General features: G+C 40.3%; 1 protein-coding gene across 3 annotated transcripts; it reads left to right on the plus strand.

Annotated features, from left to right (window-relative positions):
- The first annotated feature begins 13,376 nt into the window (after positions 1-13,376).
- Xkrx (XK related X-linked) lies at positions 13,377-26,950 on the plus strand. 3 transcript variants are annotated; one of them, XM_042683054.1, is made up of 4 exons: positions 13,377-13,544; positions 14,171-14,791; positions 19,030-19,298; positions 25,663-26,950. In XM_042683054.1, exons 2-4 carry the CDS (start codon positions 14,457-14,459, stop codon positions 26,403-26,405), a joined length of 1,347 nt encoding a protein of 448 aa, XP_042538988.1. In that variant the 5' UTR covers positions 13,377-13,544; positions 14,171-14,456; the 3' UTR covers positions 26,406-26,950. The 3 variants fall into 3 exon arrangements, with proteins under 3 accessions (XP_042538988.1, XP_042538987.1, XP_042538989.1); XM_042683053.1 differs by having other exon boundaries at positions 13,377-14,791; XM_042683055.1 differs by having other exon boundaries at positions 13,377-14,791; positions 19,030-19,202.
- Positions 26,951-27,315: the final 365 nt, after the last annotated feature.

A 27,315-nucleotide genomic window follows, 5' to 3' on the forward strand; every position in this document is an offset into this window, starting at 1 on the left:
TGAACCTCTTTGTGCTCAAGGGTAGTGCTCTACCACTTTAGCCACAGTTGCCATTTCTGGTTTTTGACTGGTTAGTTGGAGATAAGGGTCACACAGGGACTTTTCTGCCCAGGTTGGCTTTGAACCACAGTCCTCAGATCTCAGCCTCCTAACTAGCAAGGATTATAGGCGTGAGCCATTGGTGCCCAACTTCCAAACAATTTTTGAAAACTGTATTTTTTCCTGTATATTGTCATGGAAGTACCTACTCTTTTAGGATGTATTAGTTAATATTTTGACAGAGATTTCTTTGAACACTAGGAGCTAGTATTTTTTTTTGGGGGGGGGGGAGGGTCTTGTACTTAGGGCCTGATCACGTTCCCTTGAGCTTTTGCTCAAGGCTAGCAATCTACCACTTGAGCCACAACACCACTTCTGACCTTTTCTGTTTATGTGGTACGGAGGAATGGAACCCAGGGCTTCATGCCTGCTAGGCAAGCACTAAACCACTAAGCCACCTTCCCTGCCCCTTGCCATTTATTTTTAATTTTTTTCTTTTTTTAATTGGTAATTTAATCCTTATTTGAAGGTTTACTTTATTTTATTATTGTGAAAATATCATACAGAGGGGTTACAATTACATGAGCAAGGTAATGAGTACATTTCTTATCAAGCATTGTTGCCTCCTCCTTTGTTTCCCCTTCCCATCCCTTCCCATCCTTCCCCCGCTGGACAAAGTTGTAAAATTCATTTTTCGACATAACGAATTGTACATCTCATTGTTGCAATGGGTCCACGTGTATCCCTATTTAAACAATTTGTTTTTTTTCCTTCCCCTCCACAAATTATATGAACATCAAATACAGTGAAAACAGGGGTTATACTGTGGGGGAGGGACATACAAAGCAACAAAGAAATAATCTTATAAATATGTTAGAAGCAATCGCAAGAAAGAAAAAACATTTGAGTCCTTATCTTGGGGTTCATTTCACCTAACATCAACTTATCTGATCTTTTCTGCTTGTTTCAGACATACACTAGTTATTGCAAATAAGGGAAACCATGGGACCTATGTTTCTTTGAGCCTGGCTTACTTCACTTAATATAATTTTTTCCAAGTCTTTCCATTTCCTAACAAATGGGGCAATGTCATTCTTTCTGATGGAGGCATAGAATTCCATTGTGTATATATACCACATTTTCTTGATCCATTCATCTACTGAGGGGCATCTGAGTTGGCTCCATATCTTAGCTATGGAAAATAATGCTGCAATAAACATAGTTGTGCTGGTAGCTTTAGTATGGTCTTGTTTGCCTCTGTACTACTTTCCAAAGTGGTTGAACATACTAATTGTAGCTTGTTCCTTTTCTTATTAATACATATTAGTTTTACAAAATGATGTTTCAATATAACATTTTGGTGCATGTATGTAACAAAGCTTGGTCCTATTTTCCCCTACTTCCTTCTCTTATCCCTGGTCCACTTTCCCAATAGCCCCTCTTCTACTTTCATTTAAAAAATTATCTAGATTCCACATATGTCTTTCTGAATCTTATTTCACTTAGCATAATGATCTCAACTTCCATCCATTTTCCTGAAAAGATGTGATTTGTTCCTTCATTATGGCTGAATAATACTCCAATGTGTATATATCCACTTGCTTTATCCCTTCATCCATTTATGGGCTATGGTAAATAGTGCGCCCAAAACATGAGTGTCCAGGTATCTCTATTGCATATTGACTTTGATTCCTTGGTTGCACCCAGGAGTGGTATAGCAAGGTCATATAGTAATACTATTTTTAGCTTTTTGTGGAATTTTCATATTGATTTCCATAGTAACTACACTAATTTATATTCCCACTGACAATGTATAAGAGTTCCTTCCCTCACCTCAACACTGACTTTTGTTTGTGTGTTTTTGATGACATCCTTTCTGACTAGGATGAGATGAAATGTTGATGTAGTTTTGCTTTGCATTTCCCTGATGGATAAATATGTTGAACATTATTCATGTATTTATTGGCCATTTGCACTTCTTTAGAAAAGTACCTGCTTAGTTCATTTTCCCATTTATTATTTGATCTTTGGGTATTAATTTTTTGAATTCTTTAGATATGCTGGATATTAATCTTTTGCCCATCAACTAGCTTAGAAAGATCATATCCCATTCTTGTAGGCTGTCTCTTCATTCTGATAAGTATTTCTTTCATAGCGTAGAAGCTCTTTACTTTGGTGTAATCCCATTTGTCAATTCTTGCTCTTATTTCCTAAGCTATTATAGTTTATTTAGAATGTTGGTACTTGTGCCTATATTTTTGAGTGTTTTTCCTATAGTAGTTTCAGATTTCCATGTCTTGCATTAAGGTCTTTGATCCATTTGGAATTTCTTTTTGTCCCCAGTGAGATATAGAGAACTAGTTTCAGTCTTCTATATGTGAGTATCCAGTTTTTCTATCACTATTTGTCGAAGAGGCTGTCCTTTCTCCAATGCACAGCCCTGACAACATTGTTAAAAATCAGATGGTTATAGCTCTGTGTTTCTTTCTTTCTTTCTGGTCATCATAGAAGTTGGTCTTTAGTTGGATTGGTTGTTTCCATATCCAGTTTGGCTGTCAATGTAATACTGACTTCGTAGAATGAGTTTGGAAGATTTCCTTCCCTTTCTATTTTATGGGATCATTAGAGATCATTGGTGTTAGTTCTTCTGTAAAGATTTGGTAGAATTCAGCAGTGTAGTAATCCATTTCAGGATTTTTCTTTGTTGGAAGACTTTAAAAAATTGTTTTTCTTTTGTCAGTACTAGGGCTTGAACTTTGGGCCTGGGCCCAGTCCCTGAGCTTTTTGCTCAAGGCTAGTGCTTGACCACTTGAACCACAGCACCACTTCCAGCTTTTTCTGAGTAGTTAATTGGAGATGAGTCTCATGGACTTTCCTGCCTGGGCTGGCTTGGAACTTCCATCCTCAGACCTCAGACTCCTGAATAGCTAGGATTACAGGCATGAACCACTGGCGCCCAACTGTTGGAAGACTTTATTACTTTTTTATTACTCATTTCTTGTTATAGGTTCTATTTAGATTGTTTATGTCTTCTTGGCTCAATATTGGTAAGTCATATATGTCTATAACTTACTCATTTCCTCTACATTTTTCAACTCATTGGTTTGATAATATGTATATAGAAATTATTTAAGTGGCTTCTCACAGCAGTGACTTAATTAATAGCAGTAGGACCTCATGGACATGAAAAGTCAGTGTGGACTAAAGTAGTTGGGAGGAAAACTTCTAGAAAGAAAAAAACTTATATTTGAGTTTCACCATAAAGGATTAATAGTATTAAATATGCAGAAAGTGAAAGAATGTTGCAGGTGGAGAGATTGGTTTATCCAAATGTTACTATGAAGGGAGATGAAAAAGACCATTTCTGATGGCAGAAGAAAAATTTGAGTTGTTTTGTGAGTGTGGGTGTGTATGTGCATGAGTGAGTGTGGGAGTTGGGGAGGTGCAAATAATGGGGCCTGAACTCAGGGCCTGGGCATTGGCCCTTACTTTTATTGCTCATGGTTATCACATTATCATTGAGTCACAGCTCCACTTCTGACTTTGTGCTGATCAATTGAAGGTAAGAGTCTCAGAGACTTTTCTGCCTGGGCTGGCTTTGAACCATGATCTTCTGATCCCAACCTCCTGAGTTGCTTGGATTATGCAGGCATGAGCCACCAGCACCCAAGTTTGATTTTCATTGTTTTCAGTTCTGAATGATTATAGAACACCCAGTGGCTACCCTGGAAGTTACTGATCATCATTTAGTGATAAACTAGTCAAGTTTAAGTTTGTTCAAAATAGTAGTCTCTTCTCTCTTTATTTAGTCCAAGAAATACAGTGTTTCAGCTTAAATGTGTTTTGGTTAATTATGCATGTCACAGGTGGTGTTCCATATATCTTCCACTTATTTTTCCATATGCACTTTCCATCCTTTTATATCTAGTTCTGTGCCCGGGAGGTATCTTATATGCATGACATCAGTGAGTCTCTTTCCCTTCCTGGCTTCTGGCAGGTTTGAACAATGTGAGAGAAGAAACTGAGGTCAGATTAAATATTCCTGGCTTGCTCCTTGCACTATTACCTCAGGCTGGCTACTGTACCTTAACTAAAGATCATAGCTGCTCTCAAAGGGACACTACATTTTCCTTTTTATGTGGAAATGCAATATGTAACTCCCCTCATCTTTTGGGGGAAAGGGTACTCACAGTCCCAATTTGCTATATTCCTCTTCCTCTTAGTTTTCTCCCATTCTGCCCATACCTGTGTAGATAGTCCTTTTGTTAAACTTTCCACTAATTACGCTAATTTGAGTATTTCATCTGTTTCCTGGTGGGACCCTGACTAATACAGATGAAGTCTCAATTTTGAAAGAATTAAAATACAATGAAATAAGCCCAGCAAAATATGACTGAATATGATAGAATCTGTCTCTCTCTGATTAACTAGGCTCTTACAATGCTTTCTGATAATCATTCTCAACTGCACTCTTCAGAGATCCTAGACATGTGGAAGTGCCTGTTTATAGAATCTTTCTTATAACTACCCTTTATTAATTATTCTTCCCCTGTACTGTGCTAAGCATGTTTGTGTGCATTATTTCACTTAATCTCCATAGCAACTCTATAAAGTAGGCAGTGTTTTTTTTTAAAATCTCCCTTTTAGAGGCTAAGAAACTAAGGCTCTGAGAGATGAAATAGCCAGTAGAACTCTTATAGCTAAGGAATGGCAGAGATGGCCAAACACCAGTGGCTCATACTTGTAATCCTTACTACTCAGTCTGAGATGTCAATTGGAAACCAGCCCAGGTAGGAAAGTCTATGAGACTCTTATCTCCAATTAAAGCCAGAAGTGGGGCTGTGGCTCAAGTGGTAGAGAGCCAGCCTTGAGTGAAATAGGGACACCACTCAGGCCCTGACTTCAAGCCCCAGGATCAACACAAAAGAAAAGAAAACAGAGAAGAAAAGAAAAAGATCTGAGTTTGAAACTCAGGTCTTCCTGAGTTCATAGATCAAGTGTGGCCTTCCCCAGCAGCACCCAGGAACATATTCAATTTCTAGCTTTACTTTAACTATTGAGTCAAAATCTGCATGTTAGCAAGATCTCCAAGTGATTCAAATGCACGTTAGATTTTGGAAGGCAGTACTCTAAATCATGCTTCTATCACAGGATGCCTGGTATAGAAAGTTCTGTTTGACCAGTGCTGTATAAAAGAGGACACAGCTGGGTGCCTGTGGCTCATACCTGTAATCCTAGCTACTCAGGAGGCTGAGGTCTGAGGATCATGGTTCTAAGCCAGCTCAAGCAGGAAAGTCCATGAGATGTTTATCTCTAGTTAATCACCAAAAAAGCCAGAAGTGGATATGTGGCTGAAGTAATGGAGTGCTAACTTTGAGCAAAAAAACCTACCTCAAGCACAGTACCCAGGCCTGATGAGTTCAAGCCCTAGGACCAGAAAAAAGGGACCCTTCAATATCACATGGCCTTTAGCTAGAATCCATAAAAACATATTACTGCCATTTTGGGGGCCAATACTGGAACTTGAACTCAGAGCCTGGGTACTATCCCTGAGCTTTTTTTCTCTCTTTCTCAAGGATAGTGCTCTATCACTTGAGCCATAGCACCACTTCCAGCTGTTTGGGTGTATAATTGGAAATAAGAGTCTCATGGACTTTCCTGCTCAGACTGGCTTTAAACGGCAATCCTCAGATCTTAGCCTCCTGAGTAGGTAGGATTATAGGCATGAGTCACTGGCACTGCCATTTTTTTTTGTTGTTTGTTTTCTTGGGTCCGGTCGTGGGGCCTGAGCTCTGGGCCTGGGCACTGTCCCTCAGCTCTTCAGCTCAAGGCTAGTGCTCTACCACTTGAGCCACAGTGCCGCTTCTGGCTTTTTTTTTTCTGCTTATGTGGTGCTGAGGCATCGAACCCAGGGCCTCATGCATGCAAGGCAAGCACTCTACCACTGAGCCACCTTCCCAGCCCTAGCACTGCCATTTTTGAGACAAAGACATTTCAATTGGCAGAAAGCAGCCTGAGCTCCTGCTGCTGTTATGGAGAGTGTCAGGTCAGTGCCAGGTGTTTTGTGTTCGGACTTCAAGGAAGCAGTATTAATTGACGTACTTGGAGACTTCTGAATCTGTGTAAAGCTGCCTAGTCCTTAGAAAAGCAGGTCCACTCACAAAGTTTGATTTGGTGTTTTTAGTTTATCCTTTCCCTTTCTCTGCGTGTGTTGGTACTGGAGCTTGAACTTGGGGCCCCAGCTTCACTCAGCATTCTTGCTCATGGCTGATGTAAAACTGTTTGACCCATACCTCTGGTATTGCATTTTGTTTATTAATTGGAAATGAAGTCTCATGAACTTTTCTGTCTAGGCTGCCTTCGATCCTTGGTCTCAGCCTTCTGGGTATCTAAGATTGTAGGCACGGGCTACTACTGCCCAGCTTGCCTCTCCTTTCCATAGTGTTTGTTTCCTTCCTATGGATCGGAAGATCACAGTTTGAATTTAGAACACAAACTGTGGAGTTAGACCTGAATGTCAATCCCAGCACTATTGTTCTTATCTGTGAAAACTCTACCCTCATCCCATGGTCAGTACCCAAACAGTCCCTTATGTCCCTTTCTTTCTCCTCTTCTTCTCTCTATTAATATCTGCTATAAGAAAGTATATCAGGTGCCAAACCTAAGAAATATTTTTTATCTCACTGCTAATCAGGGAGTTCAAAAGTAAAACCACAATAAGATAGCACTCTACACTTATCAGAGCAACTAAAATGAAAAAAAAAAAAGACTGAAATGCTATGTATTAAGGATACAAATCTGTTGGCTATTTTGGACAGCATGGTGTAAATGAAATTGGTACAGCTACTTTGAAAAGCTATTTGGCATTATTTCCTGAGGCTGAGCTTCAGCATATGTAATGACCAAGTTAGTTAACCAAGGCAAACTCCTGCACATGTGGATAAGGATATACATGTCTACCTATATAGACGTCCATTTGGAGGGTTTTATTTGCAATAGCAAAAGATGGCAAACAACCTAAATGCCCATTAGCAGAAGAATACATACATTTTGGTATATTTATCTCATGGGATTCACAAAGTGAATAAGTTACAGATACATGTAGCAATAAAGAATAGCAAGATGTATTAAAAATACTTCATTGCTGGGTACCAGTGGCTCACGCCTGTAATCCTAGCTACTCAGGAGGCTGAGCTCTGAGAATTTTGATTCAAAGCCAGCCCAGGCAGAAGAGTCTCCATGAGACTCATCTCCAATTAACCACTCAAAAACTGGAAGTGGGGCTGTGGCTCAAAGTGATGGAGCATTAGTCTTGAGTAAAAAGAGCTTAGAGACAGCACCTAGACCCTGAGTTCAAGCCCTACAACTGACAAAACAAAACTATATATGTGTGTATCTCACTATGGGAAAAATTACACAAAAGTCTATATCACTCTTATTTAGTAGAAAAATGTAAATATATCCTATTATAGGATGTTGTTTATGGTGCATGCATAGATATGCGGTGTGGTACACACACACACACACACACACACACACACACACACACACACACACACACACAGATTTACAGGATGCTAAGCCAGATTTTCTTTTTCTTTGAGTAATAGAGGCTTCACAATCTGAAGTGTGTGCCTGATCATTAACTTGGCTTTCTGTCCCCCACTGCTTGTTCTTATATAGCTCAGAACACATTATGGGAGAATGATGAGTTTGGGGCAACAATAAGGTTAATTGTTTTATTTATAAGAAGGTAAGAAACAAACTTTTTCCACATCCTGACTTTCTGTCAGTAATACTGAGTATCAGTATCAGTAAACAGTTAATGTGAAATACGAGTAATAGATGAGTGTTCCAACTAAAGCCTAACTCCTCCCACACTTCTCAGTCATGTTCCACTAGCTCTGGCAACAACTGCAGACACAAAACCCAGCACAGGGAAACAAAAAACAGTGAATAGTCCCTCCTGTGATTAAAACGGGCCAATGGTGAAGTGCTTGGAACAGAATTCTAAGTTCTGAACAAGACAAATTTTAATGTAAAGGGTCTACAAAGGTGGTTAGGACAGAACAGAATTCTGGAAAATGAAAGACAGTCCATGGTCTTTGATCTCCTTAACCTAACGTGGTTATTTTTTTCTCATTTGTTTGGCAATTGCCTTTTTTTTTTTTTTTTTAATTGTAAAGCTACTATACAGAGGGTTACAGTTACATGAGTGAGGTTATGAGTACACTTCCTCTTGAACATTGTTACCCCCTCCATTGTTTTCCCCCTACCATCCCCTCCCTCCCTCCCTTCCCCGAGGTTCTTTTTTTTTTTTTTTTTTTGATTGTGATTAAATGATTACATAATTTCAAAGTCACAAGTTCATTCTAACTTCCCTGGAGCAAATTGTCTACCACAGTCTGTAATATATAACAGTGTTCACATGTTATATACCATATTTGTGATCAGCAGCATGAAGATATTTAGTAGTGGTTCAACCAGATGAGCGGGAGTTCTTTGTTTCTTAAGTCCTGTTTGGCAATTGCCTTTATAGTCTCCAGATTATTGAGACCTTGACAATCTCCCAAAGGGGTATGTGAGTAAGTGTAAGACAACATTTTAGAAAGAAAGGGGGAAACAATCTAACTGTGGTGCTTAGAGGTGGAGCTTTTGGGAAGTGATTCAGATTAGATAAGGTCTTTAGGGTGGTGCTCCCATGACTGGATACCACTGGCTTTATAAGAATAGTGAAAGAGGGGCTGGGAAGGTGGCTCAGTGGTAGAGCGCTTGCCTTGCATGCCTGAGGCCCTGGGTTCGATTCCTCAGCACCACATAAGCAAAAAGAAAAAAAAGCCGAAGTGGCGCTGTGGCTCAGGTGGTAGAGCGCTAGCCTTGAGCTGAAGAGCTGAGGGACAGTGCCCAGGCCCAGAGTTCAGGCCCCACGACTGGACCCCCCCCCCCCAGAAAAAAAATAGTGAAAGAGAACAGACACAGATACTTGAGCACTCCATGCCTCTTGCTATGTGATACTCTGTTCTTTCTTGGCATGCTGCTAGCAAGAAGTCCATTATGTGGCCCATTATCTTTCAACTAGAACAAACCAGAAGAAACACCTGTTCTGCCAGTAACCAGTACCTCACACTTATAATCCTAGCTACTCAGGAGGCTGAAATCTGAAGATCTTGGTTCTAAGCCTACCTTGGTTGCGAAGTCTGAGACATTCTTATCTCCAATTAATCAGCAAAATGCCAGAAGTGGAGGTTGGGCTCAAGAGGTAGAGCACCAGTAGTGAGTGGGAAAAGTCCCAGTACCAAGCCCCATTACTGGTACAATAACAAAAACAAAACTCCCAAATCATCTTTTTTTTTTATTTACCCAATCTGTGGTATTGTGTTATTGGCAACAGAAAGTGGACTACTACATTCCCTAGTAGACAAATCCATTGAGATAGAAGGTACATTCATGGTTGCTTAGGGCTGGGGAGGGGGAAATGAGGACTTGATGTTTATGGGTTTCACTGAGGACTGATGAAAACCACCAGGTTGTATACTTTAAATGGGCAAATAATATGGTACATGATTTATATCTTAGAGCTATTATTTTAAAGATAATGTCCATTACATTCCTCCTCTCTTTTTTTCTCCACCAACAATATAAATAAGCTTGCCAGCTGTCTGGCAACATCATCATTCCCAAATCCATGCTGCATTTGTGACAATACTATCTCTTCAAGGCTCAGTTAGATACTCATTCTGACTAGATTATTTTCAAGTAAAATGCCAGGGGTGAGGATTACAGAGAGAACTTACTTTTGACTAGATTTTGAGCTCAGTGCCTATCTACCTATGGAAGATACTGATGAAGGAATGGCCTCAGAACTGAAAGGCCAGAGTCTTCTATGGGCATGGTGACTTACTCCTATTATCTCAGTTACTTGGGGCATAGAGATTGGGAAGTTCATGGTTGAAGTTAAAAAAAATGAGACTTGATCTCAACCAATAAAAATCAGGGTATCATGGTGTATACCTGTTGTCACAGCTATATAGGTAGATTGTGTTTCAGGTCAGCCAAAGCAAAACTATAAGAATGTTCCTTGGAAGAGATAGGAGAAATTATGAAATGGGTGAAATTGATCTAGATGCATAATACTCAAAAACAGACATGTTGAATTGAAATCCCTTTGTACAACTATTTAAAAATAATAAAAATAAAATAAAGACTATCTAAAAAGTATAACAACTAGGAATGGGGATGTGCCATAAGTGGCACAGCACAGACACAGTAAGCACAAGTATGAGCCCTTGAGATCCAACTCAGTATCACCACCAACAGCAGCAGCAGCAGCAACAGCAACAGCAGCAACAGCAACAACAACAAAAAGACAAGATCTTTATCCTCTTGGAGTTTACAGTGAAAATAAGGCCAAGAGTATACATGGCTGATTTTGCCTTTGGTATCTTTTAAGGGTTCTGACAACTCAAACAGCATTCTATGGAAGGAAATCATCTTTCTATCCTAGGTATTGAAGTCTTGGGGCCTTTCCCATTACTTCCTGACAACCAGTGTTCTATAAGAAGACCATCAGCCTCTTGTTGCCCATCTCTCCTTCTTCTCCTGTCTCCTTGGGGATGCCAGCCACCTCTTACAATAAAGCTGCAGACCTGTGTGCAGTCTTCCTTAGGCTGCACTGGCTTGGAAAGCTGAACAGTATCCCCAAGCCTTATATGGTTCATGGGGTTCTGAATACTGCCAAGATTCCAAGAACTTTTAGACCAGATGGCTTTTAGAACCATTCCCTGTCCCTGCTAAGATGGGGAGTGAATATGTGTGTTGTGGGGAGTAAGGGGTAAGAGTTAGGGCCTCCCTTTCTTGAAGAACTGTGGTGCTTCCAAGAGAGGTAAATTAACCTTTGAATTTTACATGATATTCAGGGAAGAGAGGAGCACCTAAGAACATCACTTCAGCTGACCAGTCCATGAGAGCTCTGTGTGCTTTTAATTTGGGAGGAGGCTCCTGGGTTTCAGTAGTCTTGTTACTTCCAACAATTACAGCATCCTAAGAAGAATACATAAGACGAATAAAGAGTTAGACCATCGACATTGCTTGATGGAGTAGAATGTTGGACAGAAACAGGGAAATTGTTGAGTTAGCTTCTTCCAGCCGGCAAAGGAATAAGGAAATAAGAGACCAGAGGATTTAGTGACCTAAAGCGCCAGAGAGTCTTAAGGCTGAAAACAGAGAAGCTGGTAGATGGGGGGAATCAGATAGCAGGAAATTTACAAGTTTCTACCAGCCATAAGGCAATCCCATGAAAATGTGATAGTAGGAACTCTGCTCACAATGAGCCTATAGTAATTTACTTGGTCATAACAATTAATATGCCTGAAACAATTTGTAATTTGCTACTAAAGTGTGATCTCGACCAAAATAATATCCAAGGAGGGAGAGAACATATGGACTGGCATCTACTGTGAGCTGAGTGGCTGAATAAGACAATGTTCACTCATCCAAAGGACTGTATGCCCCAGCTACAGTAATTACAGCTTTTAAAGATGAGTGTGTCTGAGTCTTGCCAGATTTCATGGAGCAAGTATGGGGGAGGAAACTTCATCATCACCATTTGTCTATCACCATGATTGTGAAGAGCCATGGTAAACATTCATTGGACATCCCTCTCTGTGTTTACACTTCTAATGGGGAGCCAGAGCAAATACTGAGAGTTAAAGGAATAATGAATGAAAGCATGAGCCAATAACACAAAAAAGAAAATGAGGTTTGGGGAGGTGAGAGAAGGCTTCCTGGAGGAGGTAATATATGACCCCTTGAAGGACAGTTTGGACTAATGGGAGAAAGGGGTGGAGGGACTATAAATGTAATCAACAAGGCACCGTAGGTTGTTTGAGTGAAGAGGGTAAATGTGGTAGGTGAGAAAATCTGCTGGACTAGAACAAATAGGTATGTGGCAGGGTAGAAGGTAGACTTAATGGTAGGTAAAAAATTGCTTTGGAATAAGATAAGAAGAAATTGTGGATTTTTGTGTTAGGGGTATGGTGAAGGCATAGGGAAGAAGGAGAAAAGGCTAAAGAACAACATTGGAGGCCCATACCTGTAATTCTAGCTACTCAGGAGGCTAGGATATGAAGATCAAGGTTCAAACCAGCACAGGCAGAAAAGTCTTTGAGACTCCATCCCCAAAATAACCAGCAAAAAGCAGGGTTAGAGGTATGGCTCCAATGGTAGTATGCCAGCAGAGCCAGCATACAGCTCTGAGTCTAAGCCCCAGAACTGGTAAGCAAACAAACACCACAAAACATTGGAATTTACATTCTTCTTAGCTTTGCTTTCCTGTGTCAGGATGACCATTTTACCCAATTCTGGGGAAAGGGGATGAGTTGGTGACTTTGCTTGAAGTGTACCTTATAAACAATTTGTTAAGCAGCCACAGAGGTTCTGATAGAGAACCTTCTTCCTGTTGGGATCTTCCGTGTAATCATCACTTGGTCTAAATATTCTGGAGTGTGGACCTCCTTCATGACATAGGAAGAAGTACCAGCCCCCTCACCCAGCTGCAGGTGCAGACCAACATGGCAAATCTACTTCAGAAGGCAGCATCCTTTCATGCTGGATCTGTCCTTGAATTGGTCCCAGGGATAGAAGGCAGAAAATGAGGGAAAGTAGAATAAAAAACAAATCCATGGATGACAAAATTAAATCTTTTTTGGTGGCTTTAGACTACACCATTCCTCACATACATTCTTTTTACTGATTGCTTGCAGCAAAAGGAGTTGATGATGCAGGCTCTGTTACATTCACATTATTACCAGGAGGCAGATGTTTTTTTTTTCTTTTTCTCTGGGGTTTAGAATTATGCAAATGAGGCCTGGAAACAAAAGCTCAGTGAGGTGGGGGAGGATTGCACTTAAAAATCCAGGCAATTTTCAGAGCCCTTAAGACACCCCTCTCACTTTTTACTAACAGCTCTCTTGGCTGATTGCCAGTCTATTTTGAATTTAGCACTTTTTCAGATCCTTTCAACCAAAGACCTGAAGGTTATTCTAAAGCTATCCTAGCCTCGTTTCTATAAGTGAAGAAATCAAGGAATATAATCTGTGATTTGGAGTGAGTAGGCTAACCTTGAGTCTTGACCTCTAACCTGTTCAGTCTTCTCTTTCCTGCAAACATTGTTGCCTGGAAAGGAAACACTGGCCCAACTGCCTCCCAGGTTTGCCCTCCTGTGATATCTGGAGGGCAATAGGACCTGGGAGGCTCAACCCTGCGGCCAAGGGAGACACACCTGCCTAACCGCGTGGGTTGAGCTAGTGTGGGAGCAAGCTACTTAGCTAGCTTTGGAGGGCGGAGTAGAAGTGGGTGACTGCTGCTCTTTGGGAAAAGGAAAGCTGTGGCTCCTTCCTGCGTCCCGGGTTCGTGGTGAGAAGTACTTCTGAAGAGTGGCCCAAGCTCCTAGTTTTGTGGAGCCTCTTCACCCGGAGCATCCTTTGGCCGGTCGACCAGGAACTCTGGTTTGTTGTTGGGTCCCTCCCATCTCGCCCGCCCCTCCCCCCACCTGTGTGCTCCCTCCTCACAGGTGCCTGATGCCACCTACCCCTGGCTGCTCGAACTGCGGGCCAGGCAAGACCCAAACAGTACCGGGCATCACAGTTTGGCGACACCTGCCCGACTGGGTTGGCGCCCTGCACGTGTGCCTTTCGCTGGCAGTTTCACGGTGAAGGACCCTCTCCACGCTTTACTTGGTTCTATAACGCGCCTACCGAGTGGTGGCATAGCTTCCCCTGGTCCGGCTGCCTTGGGGCGGGGTTTAGAGAATCCGCGGAGCCACCCAAAGAACCATTGGGTCCGCGCAGATCTGGGAGCACCGATGGGCAGGCGAGCTAATAGCCACAACCCAGCAGTAGATAGAGTGCCTTGGTGCTGAAGTAAAATTCCCTGGAAACGCCCAGGCTGCGCCTCCTCTTCTGCCCTGGCTCAGTTCTCTATTGACTTGAGAGGGCACATTGGTCTGAATTCCTCCCTAGGAGCCACTGTTAGTGCCTGGACAGAGTGGCTACCCTCCTACCTGGGTACCCTCCTACCTGGGGGGCTGCATCCTGAGCCTCCATAGCTGTTCCCATGTCTCTTCATATGCCAGGAATTGGACTCCAGACTCAGAACTGGGATGTTTGTTTTTGCTTTATCCAAGTTTCTCAGCACTTATGTTGATAGTTGGATTCCTGGGCCAATCAAGATTCAAGTTCAAAGTGGAGCTCCTGGGCTCTTCATCACAGTCTTCAAGTCGAATTGGGTATAGAAGAAAGGAGTCGACTTGACAGAGTCCACTGAATTGTTCCTTGGACTCCAGTGACCACACACGGCTGTGTTGGGGATGGGCGGGGAAGTGCACTGAACAGCAGACCACAACAATCAGAACCCTTACAATGGATAGAGTTTATGAAATTCCTGAGGAACCAAATGTGGATCCGGTTTCCACGCTGGAGGAAGATGTCATACGTGGGCCCAACCCCCGCTTTACCTTTCCATTTGGAATCCTTTTTTCCACCTTTTTGTACTGTGGTGAAGCTGCATCTGCCTTATACCTGGTGAGAATTTATCGAAAGAATAATGAAACCTTCTGGATGACATACACCTTTTCCTTCTTTATGTTTTCATCCATTATGGTCCAGTTGACCCTCATTTTTGTCCACAGAGACCTGGCCAAAGATAAGCCACTCTCATTGTTTATGCACCTAATCCTCTTGGGACCTGTTATTAGGTAAGTATTTTTTAAAATCTCTTTTTGCCCCTTCCAAACTTGTTTAGAGAAAGATAAAACTATATTGACATGCTTGATACACGTCTCTAATCTAATGGGTTCTCTCATTTCCTCCCACTCTTGGCTTCTCTTGGCTTCTTTTACCATCCAAAAATCTTATCTGTAACATTAAGAGCAACTAAAATGAACATGTATCATATACCTGTGTTCCCAAACTGTGAATGATACCATCAATAAGACTTAATTAGGAGACTCTTGTTGTCTGAGGGTTGTAAAGACTGGTGTAGGACCAACAGATGTGGTCACCTGTATATTCAGGCTATAGCTATAATTTTTATGGTGCTATGGATCAAATCTAGGGCCTTAGGCATATTAACCAAACATTCTGCCACTGATCTGTATCTCAGCTCCAGAGTGTATGTACACTTTTATCTGCCTTTTACATGCTATTTGTATATTGGATGAAAGTTACCTCCTGCCTCCATCCCATTCCAGTTACCTTACTTAGAGTTGCTTGGGCTGGTCTTGCTACCATTTTCAAATTTTCCAGAGCCATTTGCCATCTGGAAAATATTTTCAGTCATCTGTAGCAATCTTGTGCCCTAACCTAATGTAGTTCCTTTTTCTCTATCAGTTCATCAGTCTCCTGTTTGTTTCTTTGGATATTTCTGTAATAAAGATATACCGTTGGGAAGGAGCAGTGGAAGGTAGTCCATCTCTATGTAAGAAGCAGTAGAAAAGTGTAGTTATATGAAGTGTTCCCTATTCAGAATGCTTTGAGGGAACAAAATGTGCTTAATTGTAGGGAGACAGGCATCTATACTAGCAGTCTCATTTGGATGCTATGGGGTTTGCAAACTAGAGAAACATTGCAAAACTTATGAGGTCAGGAGGGAAGAATGGACCAAGTATGTCATGATGGCAAGAGAGGCAAACACCTGCAATCATCAGCTAAGGAATATAGGGCAAAGTGTTGATGTAATTGCAGTGAGAAGATATCTCATTATTAGAGAACTAAAAACAGGTTGTGAAGCTTCGTAAGGATGGAATTCTCCCCCTTATGAAAAACTTTACTGGCAAATACACACAATTCCTATTTGTCAATTATACCTTTATGAAGCTGGAAAAATTGTTTATCAATATAATTTGGAATGAGGAGGAATTCATTAGGTCGGATCACAGAAAACAATTGGCTAACAGTGACTTGGATTAGGAGACCTGAAGATTAGTCAACCCTTTGTCATCGACCAATCATTGATGAAATCTCTGAAGATTAGACTCAGTTTCCTCATCTGTAAAGTAGACTGGACTACATCATAAATTTCAAACTCAAATGCTTGCAAGTGCCAGACAGGTTTTAAAAATGAGTAAAGCAGACCAAATGTGAAAGAAAGCTAGCAGTTGCATGAGTTAAGATAAATGAAAACAGAGATTTAGTGCTAATGAAATGAAGGGCAGTTGCAAATACCAGGCAATATGGAATCCATGACTTATCTATAGAAAGGCAGCCACTCTATGTGTCCAGCCTGTGCTTTTCACGCTGGAATCCAGATTTAATATTACCAAATCCTTTAACTTTTCATAGGTTCCCAATATAGGATTTCATATGAAATTTCATGATTTTAAATTGTGGCAGCTGAGTAGAAACAAAACCAGAGCATGAACTGCACCACACCTACAACCTCATGCAATCTTTGGACTGGGTGGTCGAAAGTCTAAGTTTCAAATTAAACCTTAAAGGGAAGACCTCATCTTAAACTTGGAATCCAGTAATTTTAAGAAGTCACTAGAAGATTAACAAGACCATTCTTCTTTTTCTATCAGATGTAAAATATTGAGTTAACAGATCAAGAATGCTCAAGATGCAAATTTTAGCAAGTCCCCAGTTTAGACTTCCTTTTTTTGGTTTCATAGCCACCCTGGTGTTTTTATTTGGTTCATCTATGTAGAATGTTAATCACTGATTTTTTATTTTTGTTGTTGAACCTCCACTAGAAATGATTGGAAAGCCTCTCAGCAACCTAAGCCCACAGCAGGGAAAAAATAACTTAAAAATCACAATTATATTCTCTCTCTCTCTCTCTCTCACTCGCTCTCTCTGTACACATACACACACACACACACAACACACACACACACACGGACACAAGTTCCCACTATGTAGCCCTGGTTGGCCTGGAACTCACTGCCCTTCTCTCTCAGTCATTTGACTGCTGGGAGCTCATAAGTGTTCCACTGAACTTGGCTTTTTACACTTACTTTCTCTTTTTTTTAAATTTATTTTTTTATTGTGAAAATACCATACAGAGGGGTTACAATTACATGGGCAAGGTAATGAGTACATTTCTTATCAAGCATTGTTGCCGCCTCCTTTGTTTCCCCTTCCCATCCCTTCCCATCTCCCCCCCCCCCCCCCCCCCGCACATCCCTTCCCCCCTTCCCGCAACCGCCTTTCCCTCTCCCCCCAGCCAAAGTTGTAAAGTTCGTTTTTCGATATAACATCTTGTACATCTCATTGTTGCAATGGGTCCATCTGTATCCCTGTTTAAACAATTTGATGGTAATGGGTTTGAAATTTGGATGCTCTTTTACGGAGCCACACCTCTAGCTTATATGCTTATTTTCAAGGCCAATTATTTTTAGGTAGGAAGGAACTTGATTAGTGCTATCAGGCATATGAAAATATTTGTAGGGCCTGTCTCCCTTATATGAAGTACAAATTGTTTTTTTCTGAAATGAGGATGTACTCTGGCTTAAAAAAGCTTATCAGCAAGGCAAACACCAGTGAATAGTCTGAAGGATAGAGAAGCACGGGCAAAACATTTCATGCCACCACCTGGCCCAGTACTTTGTTCAGTAATAGCCTGCATCAACTGTGGTTAATATCTAAAGTCTTTTGTTGAAAATACATGCATGCATTTTTCCATAAATAGGAAGAAAGTGGTGTTTCTTCTTTGTTTTCCTTCCTTCTATTTCTCACTCAGGTCTTTGAATTTGTCTCTAGAAAGTAGAAATTTCTGACCTCACAGTTTGGAGTGATTCACATAATGCAGTCTCAGCGAGAGCCAGCCGTCAAGGTTGCAGCCAGTACTTGTTCCAAAACTTCTATTGAAATTCAAGGCTTTCTGAGCTTGTTTTTTATCTGTTTTTCTCTTAAATTATCTTCTGTTTCCTCTCCAATCATTTCTCACTCTTCTTTTTTCCCTTTCCGTTTATTTATTCAGCAAATATTTATCAGATTCTTACTATATGAATGACAAGGGCTTCAAGCAAAATCAATAAAATCCTTGCCCTCAGTCTACTTGTATTCAGAAACTGTCCAGTTTCTATTTATTTCAGGGTGAGTTGGGGAAGTGGTTAACTAAGGTATTCCAAAACAAGATGTTTTATGTTCTAGTTGCTTCTCTTCTATTCACCACATCAGAACTTCTAGAGACTCCTGGTTTAGATGAGGGAAGTGGGAGAGGCTCAGCAGGAAATGTGGTCTCATCAATATTTTATGGGTGATAAAAATCACATGAGGATGTTTTCAAACTCTTTTAAAAAACAAAACTTGATTTTAAAGGTAGTTGTTCCCAAACAAGTGATGAAGCCCAAAACAAAGCACTTCTTGAAAAGCTAGAACCTAAAACCCCAATTCTCAAACTGATTGATTAAAGAACACTTTCAGCTGGTCGCCCATGGCTCATGCCTATAACCCTAGCTACTCAGGAGGCTGAGATCTGAGGATCATGGTTCAAAGCCAGCCCAAGCAGGAAAGTCTGTAAGACTCTTATCTCCAATTAACCACCAGAAAAAAAAAAAAAAGTGGCGCTGTGGCTCAAGTGGTAGAGCACTTGCCTTGAGCTAAAGCATTCAGGGACAGTGTCCAGGTCCAGAGTTCAAGCCCCACGACCAATAAAAACAAACAAACAAAAAAGAACACTTTCATTTAGGAATTAAAGGTGTTAGTAAGACCAGGGCTTTTTTGAACCTTTGTCTTTCTCTCTGAACATAGTATTTTCTTAATACAAGCACATTTTAAAAAATTTATATTGCAGGCCTATTAAGGAAACAAAACAATTTTTGTCAACAAAGAAATACTCCTGAAATGATGTTTTTAGGTCTTAAACTCAATGTATAGAATGCAAGAAAGGAAATGGCAATATGTAGCACAATTTCCCCAAGATTCCCACCCCCCTTCTCATCACAACCTCCTTTTCCTTTAGTTAAGTTCCCATGATGCTTTACTTCTGCAGATGTTTGGAGGCCATGATTAAGTACCTCACATTGTGGAAGAAAGAGGGACAGGAGGAGCCCTATGTCAGCCTGACCCGAAAGAAGATGCTAATAGATGGCCAGGAGGTACTGATAGAATGGGAGGTGGGCCACTCCATCCGGACCCTGGCTATGCACCGCAATGCCTACAAACGTATGTCACAGATCCAAGCCTTCCTGGGCTCAGTGCCTCAGTTGACCTATCAGCTCTATGTGACCCTGATCTCTGCAGAGGTCCCCCTGGGTAGAGGTGAGTGGGTTCAGGAGAGGGGAGGGACTTAGAATTATTTGCTGCCAAAGAGAGCACAAATCAAGGGACTTAGAAGTCTGGATCTGAGCTGTTGAATATACTGGCTACTAGCTTCAGGTAAACATTTAAAGACAAACATTAATTTAATAAAATATACTTTCTCAGAAATACTGGCCATATTTCAAATGCTTAATAGCCATATATGACTAGTATGATTTCGGATGTCACAAATGTACATTTCTGTCATCACAAAAGATTCTATTGGACAGCAGTAGTAGATAGTTAAAGACTTTGGAAAACAGGCATCTCAGATCTCTCAGATTTCTTAACCAGGTTAAGCTGTGTAAACTAAAAATGTCACAAATATCTCTCTGGCTCTAGAAGTTACTAGCACTACTAGTCAGTGGGATGTTTTCTCTTACCCAGAGAGTTTAAGTGCTGTAGGTTGTTTTGTTTATTTAGAGATCACTATTTAGAGAAGTTCCCACATATTAACTGATCTTCAGAATTGTGTAGTAATGTTCTTAAATTTTTATGTCTCCTATAGACCTGAATCGATCCCAGAATATGGGGAGTGCAGGAATCTGTATTTGTTAACAACTAGACTGATTGGTTCTAATCAACCTCATTTCTTCCAATGTCAGTGGAGAGAAGAAAAGAGGATTGGGATAAGAGTGATAAGAGTGAGCTCTAATCCAAGCTCTGACCTTCACTGTGATTTTGGAGGAAGTTACAAAGCAGTCCCGGCCATAATTTTCCCACTTGTGAAAGAGGGATCCTGAGATGAGTAAGACCTCTAGCAGAGGATAAAATGTGAGTCAGTGTTTTCAAAGTCAAGATAAAGTGCTGTTAATGAGCTTTAACAGCCTGACATTGTCTTTACCTGGTTGGATATAATCTGATTCCAGTATGGGTAAAGTGTTAGACCATTTCTTTGTCATTAAGTTCCTGTCTCAAATAAGTGCAAGGGGCTGACTTGTTTTGTTCTCTTTTTTTCTCCTTCAATAATTGCCCATGAAATTCTATTGCATTTGAAGCTTTTCACTGGAATTAACAGTAGTTGAGGAGATAACTTGCTGGAGATGATGCTTTTGCTACTGAGAATTGTGAAAGTCATCAAAGCCTCTCATTAAAAATATATATAGCCAGGCACCAATGGCTCACACCTATAGTCCTAGCTACTCAGGAGGCTCAGATCTGAACATCTCAATTCAAAACCAGCCCAGGCAGACAAATCTGAAATCAACCAAGAGTGTGGTGCCCCTGAATTCAAGTTCCATACTGGCTCAAAAAGAAACAATAACAATAACAAATATATTACACATAAAAGTAATACATGCACCATCTGATTGGCCTACAGGTATTCATATATGCAGAGAAGGTTTCTAGAAAGCTATGAAAAAAACTGTCAGGAGTGAGAGTGAGAAACTAGGAGCCTTTTACTCTTATACTTTACATTCTTCCACATACATTTGTATAGTTTTTGTGTTTACATATGCATAAGTTAAATGTGCATGTACACGGAATAAATGTGCAATGTCTATATTTAATATGCACAGTATACATTGGAATATGTTTTGCATTTTGAAGTATTACCATTTTATATATTCAAATTTCTCATTGCTTTTAGATTGTGTTCCTTTCTTGAATTTTTTATCTGGTAGAACAATTTATTCCAGTCTTCCATACAGATTAATTTCCAAGATCAATTTGTCCTCCACCAAAAACGAAATAAAGCATACAATAACAACATAAAAAACATTTTGTTTAGATTGTGATTGCATTAAATTGTTTATTATGGGTTTTTTTTAGGATTTATTGATTTAATATTAGGAGAAGATCATTTATATTTCATTAAATATTTTCAAATGTACTTCAGAGAAATGCTAGGTTCTTACTATAGGTTCTTACTATAGGTTTTACACATTTTTGGTGAGACTAACTTTTAGATTTTTTTCAGTTGTTTTTTGTTGTTGTTTGGTGGGGGGTTTTGGTGGGGGGTTTTTCTTTGTTTGTTTGGGTTTTTTTTTTGTTTTTTTTTTTTGGTCATAGGGCTTGAACTCAGGGCTCAGGCATTATCCCTGAGCTCTTTTGCTCAAGCCTATTGCTCTACCAGTTTGAGACAAAAGCTCCACTTCCAGTTTTCTGCTGGTTAATTAGAGATACGAGTCTTACAGATTTTCCTGCCCTGGATGGTGTCGAACCACGATCCTCAGATCTCAGCCTCCTGAGTAGCTAGGATTATAGGCATGAACCATGCTTGGATGTTTTTTTAGTTTTTGAATATCCTTATTTTCTAAGTGCCAAGGTAGTGCCAAGGACACCTACTATATTTTTGGAAGTGAAGAGCAAGAAGAAGGGAAAAAAGAAGCTCGAAGCTAGCAGATGGCATTTACTAGCTTCTCAAAGTTTCTCTAAGTCCTCTACATGTAATTATTTCATTTAATCTTCACTACAATTCTATGAGGTTATAATTATTCCCATTTTTACAAATGAGGAAAAAGCCATTGAGAGGTAAAGTCAAGTCGTCTTAGGTTCCCTAAGTAAGAGGTAAGCAAAAACTGGGTAGGAATTCAGAATCTCTGTCACCAGAGTCCATGTTTCCAATTATAACAATGTTTTGATCTCTTATGGTATGAGTCTATTTGTAGGGAGACAGAAAATATTTTTACATTTATTGGAAACACTAAGTTTTCTTCCATTAACTAGTATCAATAAGAGAGTTCTGACTGAAGGGAAGGCACTGCCCACTTTGTTAGTTGTATATAGACTTCAAAGTTCCCAGCTCTAAAAAGAGCATCCGCTCTTGAGAATAGGCCCAAGAATGGCTTAGCAATCCAAGAGCAGCGACTTAGAGAATCTCCCATTCTAGGATAATTTTAGATCTGATGAACTTAAAAACAGAGCTATGTTTCCTTTTGGATTTTCCTGGGGAAGGCCTCACTATTCTTGCAGATTACATAGACGTACATCTCTATGTTTTCTGTTTCTCTTAATTTATTGTCTTCATGGAAAGAGGATGATCCAGTTTTCCTTTGGGATGAAGCCTCCCACTTTCCTTGAGAGCTCTAGCTATATTGCTGTCAATTGTTTTTTAGTAACCAATATCATTTGTCATAAAGGGAGAAAGGAAAAGATCACTTGTGTAGTGTATAGTTGAAGCTTAATAAGGGCAGGTTAGGAAACATTGTAACACCATGGGGTTCCTACTCTAACAAAGTGTTAGATGTCAAGTAGGCTGGAAACAGCGGTCTAAATTTTTTGAACCACTCTATTGAAAGTTTAGAGATTCCTAAAATGTACCCAAGTATGAGGTGATGAATTGTCATAATTGATACCAGATACAGCAAATCTAAATGATCTCAGTGAATTGCTAACTTGGGGCACATAGACAGTCAATGACTTCCATAAGCTTCCATATAGCTTATTCAAATGTCTCTAATCTTAGGTATTTTATGCTGTTTTCTATAAGCCCAAGTGCTTTATTAATTTATTAAGCACCTACTCTGTTCCAAATGGTGTATGAGGATACAGTAGTGAACAGAATAGATAGGGTTCCTTTTGTCCCCATGGAATTTCCAGTACTTATTTAGTCATATGCAACTGGAGCTAGACAATCTAGAAGCACACACTAACAAGATCAGTTCCTTGAAGAAGATATATCTATCTATCTATCTATCTATCTATCTATCTATCTATCTATATATATATCTCAAAGGAGGAACCTCAATTAGATAGGAAATTCTGTGTAAATCTTCCTGATTGTATTTTTAAGATAGTAATCTTTTTCCTACCTCACTTAATGTTCACTCAAATACCTGCTCCCTAAGGTAGGTCTGCCCTATACTTGTACTCTTCTCATGGTAATGGCTTCTCAATGGTAGGCCTATCATTTGAAAAGGTTTATTTTGTGTATTTATATGATTATTAAAGTATTACAGTATATATTTAAAATTGGAAACGTACAAATCAGAAAAATATATAATACTACCCCTCCCTTCTTTCCTCCCTCCCTCCCTTCCTTCCTTCCTTTCCTCAGTGCTAGTGACTGAACTCAGAGCTTTGTGCATGATAAGTAAGTTGTCCAGTAATGAGCTACATATATCCCCAGTTTTAATATCTGTTTTAAAATCTGATATAAAATTCTCACATAAATGTGAGATATCTTTATTTCCAATTTCTCTGTGTATGATATTTTATTGAATACATATCAGGTATACAATGTTTCCTCATGATTACTAGGAAAGAACTCTTAACATTTGAACCATACCTTCAATACTTATTGCTTTTAGTTTGTTTTCAGATAGGGGCTTGCACTTATTCTCTTGAACTGACCTTTATATGATCCTCCTACATCTGCATCCCAAGTAGCTGGGATAATAGGTGTGTACCACTACACCTGGCTTTTTTTTTTTGAGATAGGGTCATGCTATGTAGCAGAAGCTATCATGGACTTCACTATGTAGCCCAGGCTGAGTGGCCTCAACTTGCAAACCTCCTGCCTCAATCTCTTCCATGCTAGAATTACAGTGTACCACTATATCAGCTCACAGTGTATATATCATTTGTATATATGTGGTGGAAACATATAAAATCCACTCATTTTTTATTGGAAAGGTAATATATAGAAGGATTACAGTTACATAAGTCAGATGATGAGTACACCTAGATTTACACTTTTTCTTTTTTGTCAATTGTGGGGCCTGAACTCTGGGCCTGAGTGCTGTCCCTTGGCTCTTCAGCTCAAAGCTACCACTCTACCACTTGAGCCACAGCGCCACTTCCAGCTTTTCCTGTTTATGTGGTGCGGAGGAATCAAACCCAGGGCCTCATGTATGCAAGGCAAGCATTCTACCACTTAGCCACCTTCCCAGCCCTAGATCTACTATTAAAAAGAAAATTACATTATTATCAACTATAGCTACCATGCTGTATATATATTATGTCTCACACACTTATTCATCTTGTAACTGAAAGCTTTTACCAAAACTCTCCCATTTCTTTCAACCCCTAGAATATCAGTTATATTCTGTGAGCTCAACGTTTTTAGTTTCTATGTATAAATGAGATAACACAGTATAAATCTTTGTTTGTCTGGTTCACTTCATTTAACCTAATGTCTTCTAGCTTCATCCATGTTGTTAGAAATCACAGAATTTCCTTCTTTTTATGTCTGAATAGCACTTCATTGTATGTATACAATAACTGATCTATTAATCTACCAACAGACATTTATATTGTTATATGTAGTCGGTTGTGAATAGCACTGCTATGAACACAGGTGTGCAGATGTCTCTTTAACACACTGATTTCCTTTTCTTTGGATATATACCCAAGAGTGGGATTGCTGGATCATATGGTAGTTTTATTTTTGGTTTTGAGGAGCCTCCACACTGTTTCCCACAATGACTTTATCAATTTTTATTCTCCAACAGTGTGCAAGAGTTCCCTCCTTGCCAATAGTTACTTCTGTGTGTGTGTGTGTGTGTGTGTGTGTGTGTGTGTGTACCAGGACTTGAAATCAGGGCTTCACATTCTCACTTGGCTAGACTCTATCATGTGTGCCATGCTTCCAGTCCAGCATTCAGCTGGTTAATGAAGATGTTTCTCTGGGCTAACTTTGAACTGTGATCCTTAGATGTTAGCCTACCGAGTAGCTACGGTTATAAGTGTGAGCCACCACACTCAGCCAATTATCTTTTTTTCTTTTAATCATTGGCACCCTAATAGGTTTTGGAGTGTTTTTTGTGCTGGTCCTGGGGTTTGAACTCAGAGTATAGGTGCTGCCCCTGTGCTTTTTTCCCCCTCAAAGCTAGTGCTCTACCTCTTGAGCTACAGCTCCACTTCTGGGTTTTTTTTTCTAGTGGAGGGCAGGGTAATTTATTGGAGGAAAGAGTCTCACACACTTTTCTGCCTGGTCTGACTTTGAACTATGATCCTTAGATTTCAGCCTCCTGAGTAGTTAGAATTATAGGCATGAGTTACCAGTGTCTGTCTATCACCTTAATAGGCATGTTTTAGCAAGATTGAAGATGGAACCAAAAGGATCTATGCACACTAGTCAAGAGCTCTACCACTGAGCTATACCCCCAGCCCTCACTGTACTTTTGATTTGCATATCTCTGATTATTAGTGATGCTGAGAACCTTTTCCTTCTATCTTTTGGCCATTTACCTTCTGTGGGGAAATTTCTATTCAGGTGCATACTGTTTGTTTACATAGCTCTGATCCCAGGTAAGTTACTCTTAACTGTGTCTACCAAGTTCTACCTGTTGTCTCTCTGTACTTCTGGGTCTGAGTACAGGTTGTGTTGCCAGCATTGACTCTGCCTTTTTTTCTGTTCCTTGTTTGTTTTATTTTACAGCTGTGCTAATGGTCTTTTCCCTGATATCTGTTACCTATGGGGCTACCCTCTGCAATATGTTGGCTATCCAGATCAAGTATGATGACTACAAGATTCGCCTTGGGCCATTGGAAGTGCTTTGCATCACCATCTGGAGGACGCTGGAGATTACTTCCCGCCTTGTGATTCTGGTGCTCTTCTCAGCCACCTTGAAGTTGAAGGCTGTGCCCTTCTTAGTTCTCAACTTCCTGATCATCCTCTTTGAGCCTTGGGTTAAGTTCTGGAGGAGTGGTGCCCAGATGCCCAACAATATTGAGAAAAATTTTAGCCGAGTTGGCACACTGGTGGTACTAATTTCAGTCACCATCCTCTATGCTGGAATCAACTTCTCTTGCTGGTCAGCCTTACAGTTGAGGTTGGCAGACAGAGATCTTGTTGACAAAGGGCAAAACTGGGGACATATGGGCCTGCACTATAGTGTGAGGTTGGTAGAGAATGTGATCATGGTCTTGGTTTTTAAGTTTTTCGGAGTCAAAGTGTTACTGAATTACTGCCATTCCTTGATTGCTTTGCAGCTCATTATTGCTTACATAATTTCCATTGGCTTCATGCTTCTTTTCTTTCAGTACTTGCATCCACTGCGCTCCCTCTTCACTCATAATGTAGTGGACTACCTTCACTGTGTCTGCTGCCACCAGCACCAGGCAAGGGCTGGTGACTCAGAGCCATCCCTTGAAGCTGAAACAAGACTAAGCATTGTCTGAATTTACCTTCAGCATATTACAGGATAGCCCAGGAATTGCCAAAGGCCAGTGTGAAATTGAAGGACAGGGCAGGACTCATGGGGAAATACTTCCCAGAAAGTTTTCTGGGGTTCTCTCGTAAGCCTAGCAGAAGAAAAAGTGACTTGCACATAAGTTTTATAGCTATATTTGAACATCAGGGCTAACCACTGCTTAGTTAGAAGGGTTAGTGATACTGTTCATGCCTTTCCTATCCAAGTCTGTTGGGATAACTTACCTGCAAGCACCTCAGGGTCCCTGTGACTTTCTAGCTGTGTTCATTTGCTTGAGGCTTTACTGAGTTTCTCTGGGATGAGATAAAGGCTGAAAATCTTACCACAATAAATTATGACTGATCAGCTTACTAGCCTATTTGTTAGCTATGGGTAGTTTCCAGGAGATAAGTCTAACTATTGTAGAACCTGAAACTGAGTATGACTGAAGTTTTAAAAATTCTAATGAGAAACCAAGTACTAGTGGCTCATGCCTGTAATCCTAGCTACTCAGGAGGTTGAGATCTGAGGATCATGAAAAGCCAGCCTGTGCAAGAAAGTCTGTGAGCCTCTTATCTCCAATTTACCATCGACAAACCAGAAGTGGAGCTGTGTCTCAAAGTGGTAGAACATTAGCCTAGAGCAGAAGAGCTCAGGGATAGCACCCAAGCCCCAAGTTCAAGCCCCATGACCACCAACACCAATAACAAAAAATTCGAGATGACCTGGCTAAGAAGAAAACCCACACTATTAAAAGAACTCTTTTTCAAATTAGTTAGCTCTCCACTGGGACTTTAAAAATGGACATTCAGGCCAGGCGCCGGTGGCTCATGCCTGTAATCCTAGCTACTCAGGAGGCTGAGATCTGAGGATCATGGTTCAAAGCCAGCCCAGGCAAG

The sequence above is a fragment of the Dipodomys spectabilis genome, unplaced genomic scaffold (genome assembly GCF_019054845.1).
Source record: "Dipodomys spectabilis isolate Male_0828 unplaced genomic scaffold, ASM1905484v1 ptg000077l, whole genome shotgun sequence".
Lineage (NCBI taxonomy): Eukaryota > Metazoa > Chordata > Mammalia > Rodentia > Heteromyidae > Dipodomys > Dipodomys spectabilis.

What these genes read in the sequence shown, in the direction of transcription:
- Xkrx (XM_042683053.1), top strand. Translation starts at nt 14,457, where the DNA reads ATGGATAGAGTTTATGAAATTCCTGAGGAACCAAATGTGGATCCGGTT. An exon ending in CTCTTGGGACCTGTTATTAG is followed by an intron (nt 14,792 to 19,029) that starts GTAAGTATTTTT and finishes TTACTTCTGCAG; the next exon opens with ATGTTTGGAGGCCATGATTA. An exon ending in AGAGGTCCCCCTGGGTAGAG is followed by an intron (nt 19,299 to 25,662) that starts GTGAGTGGGTTC and finishes TTTATTTTACAG; the next exon opens with CTGTGCTAATGGTCTTTTCC.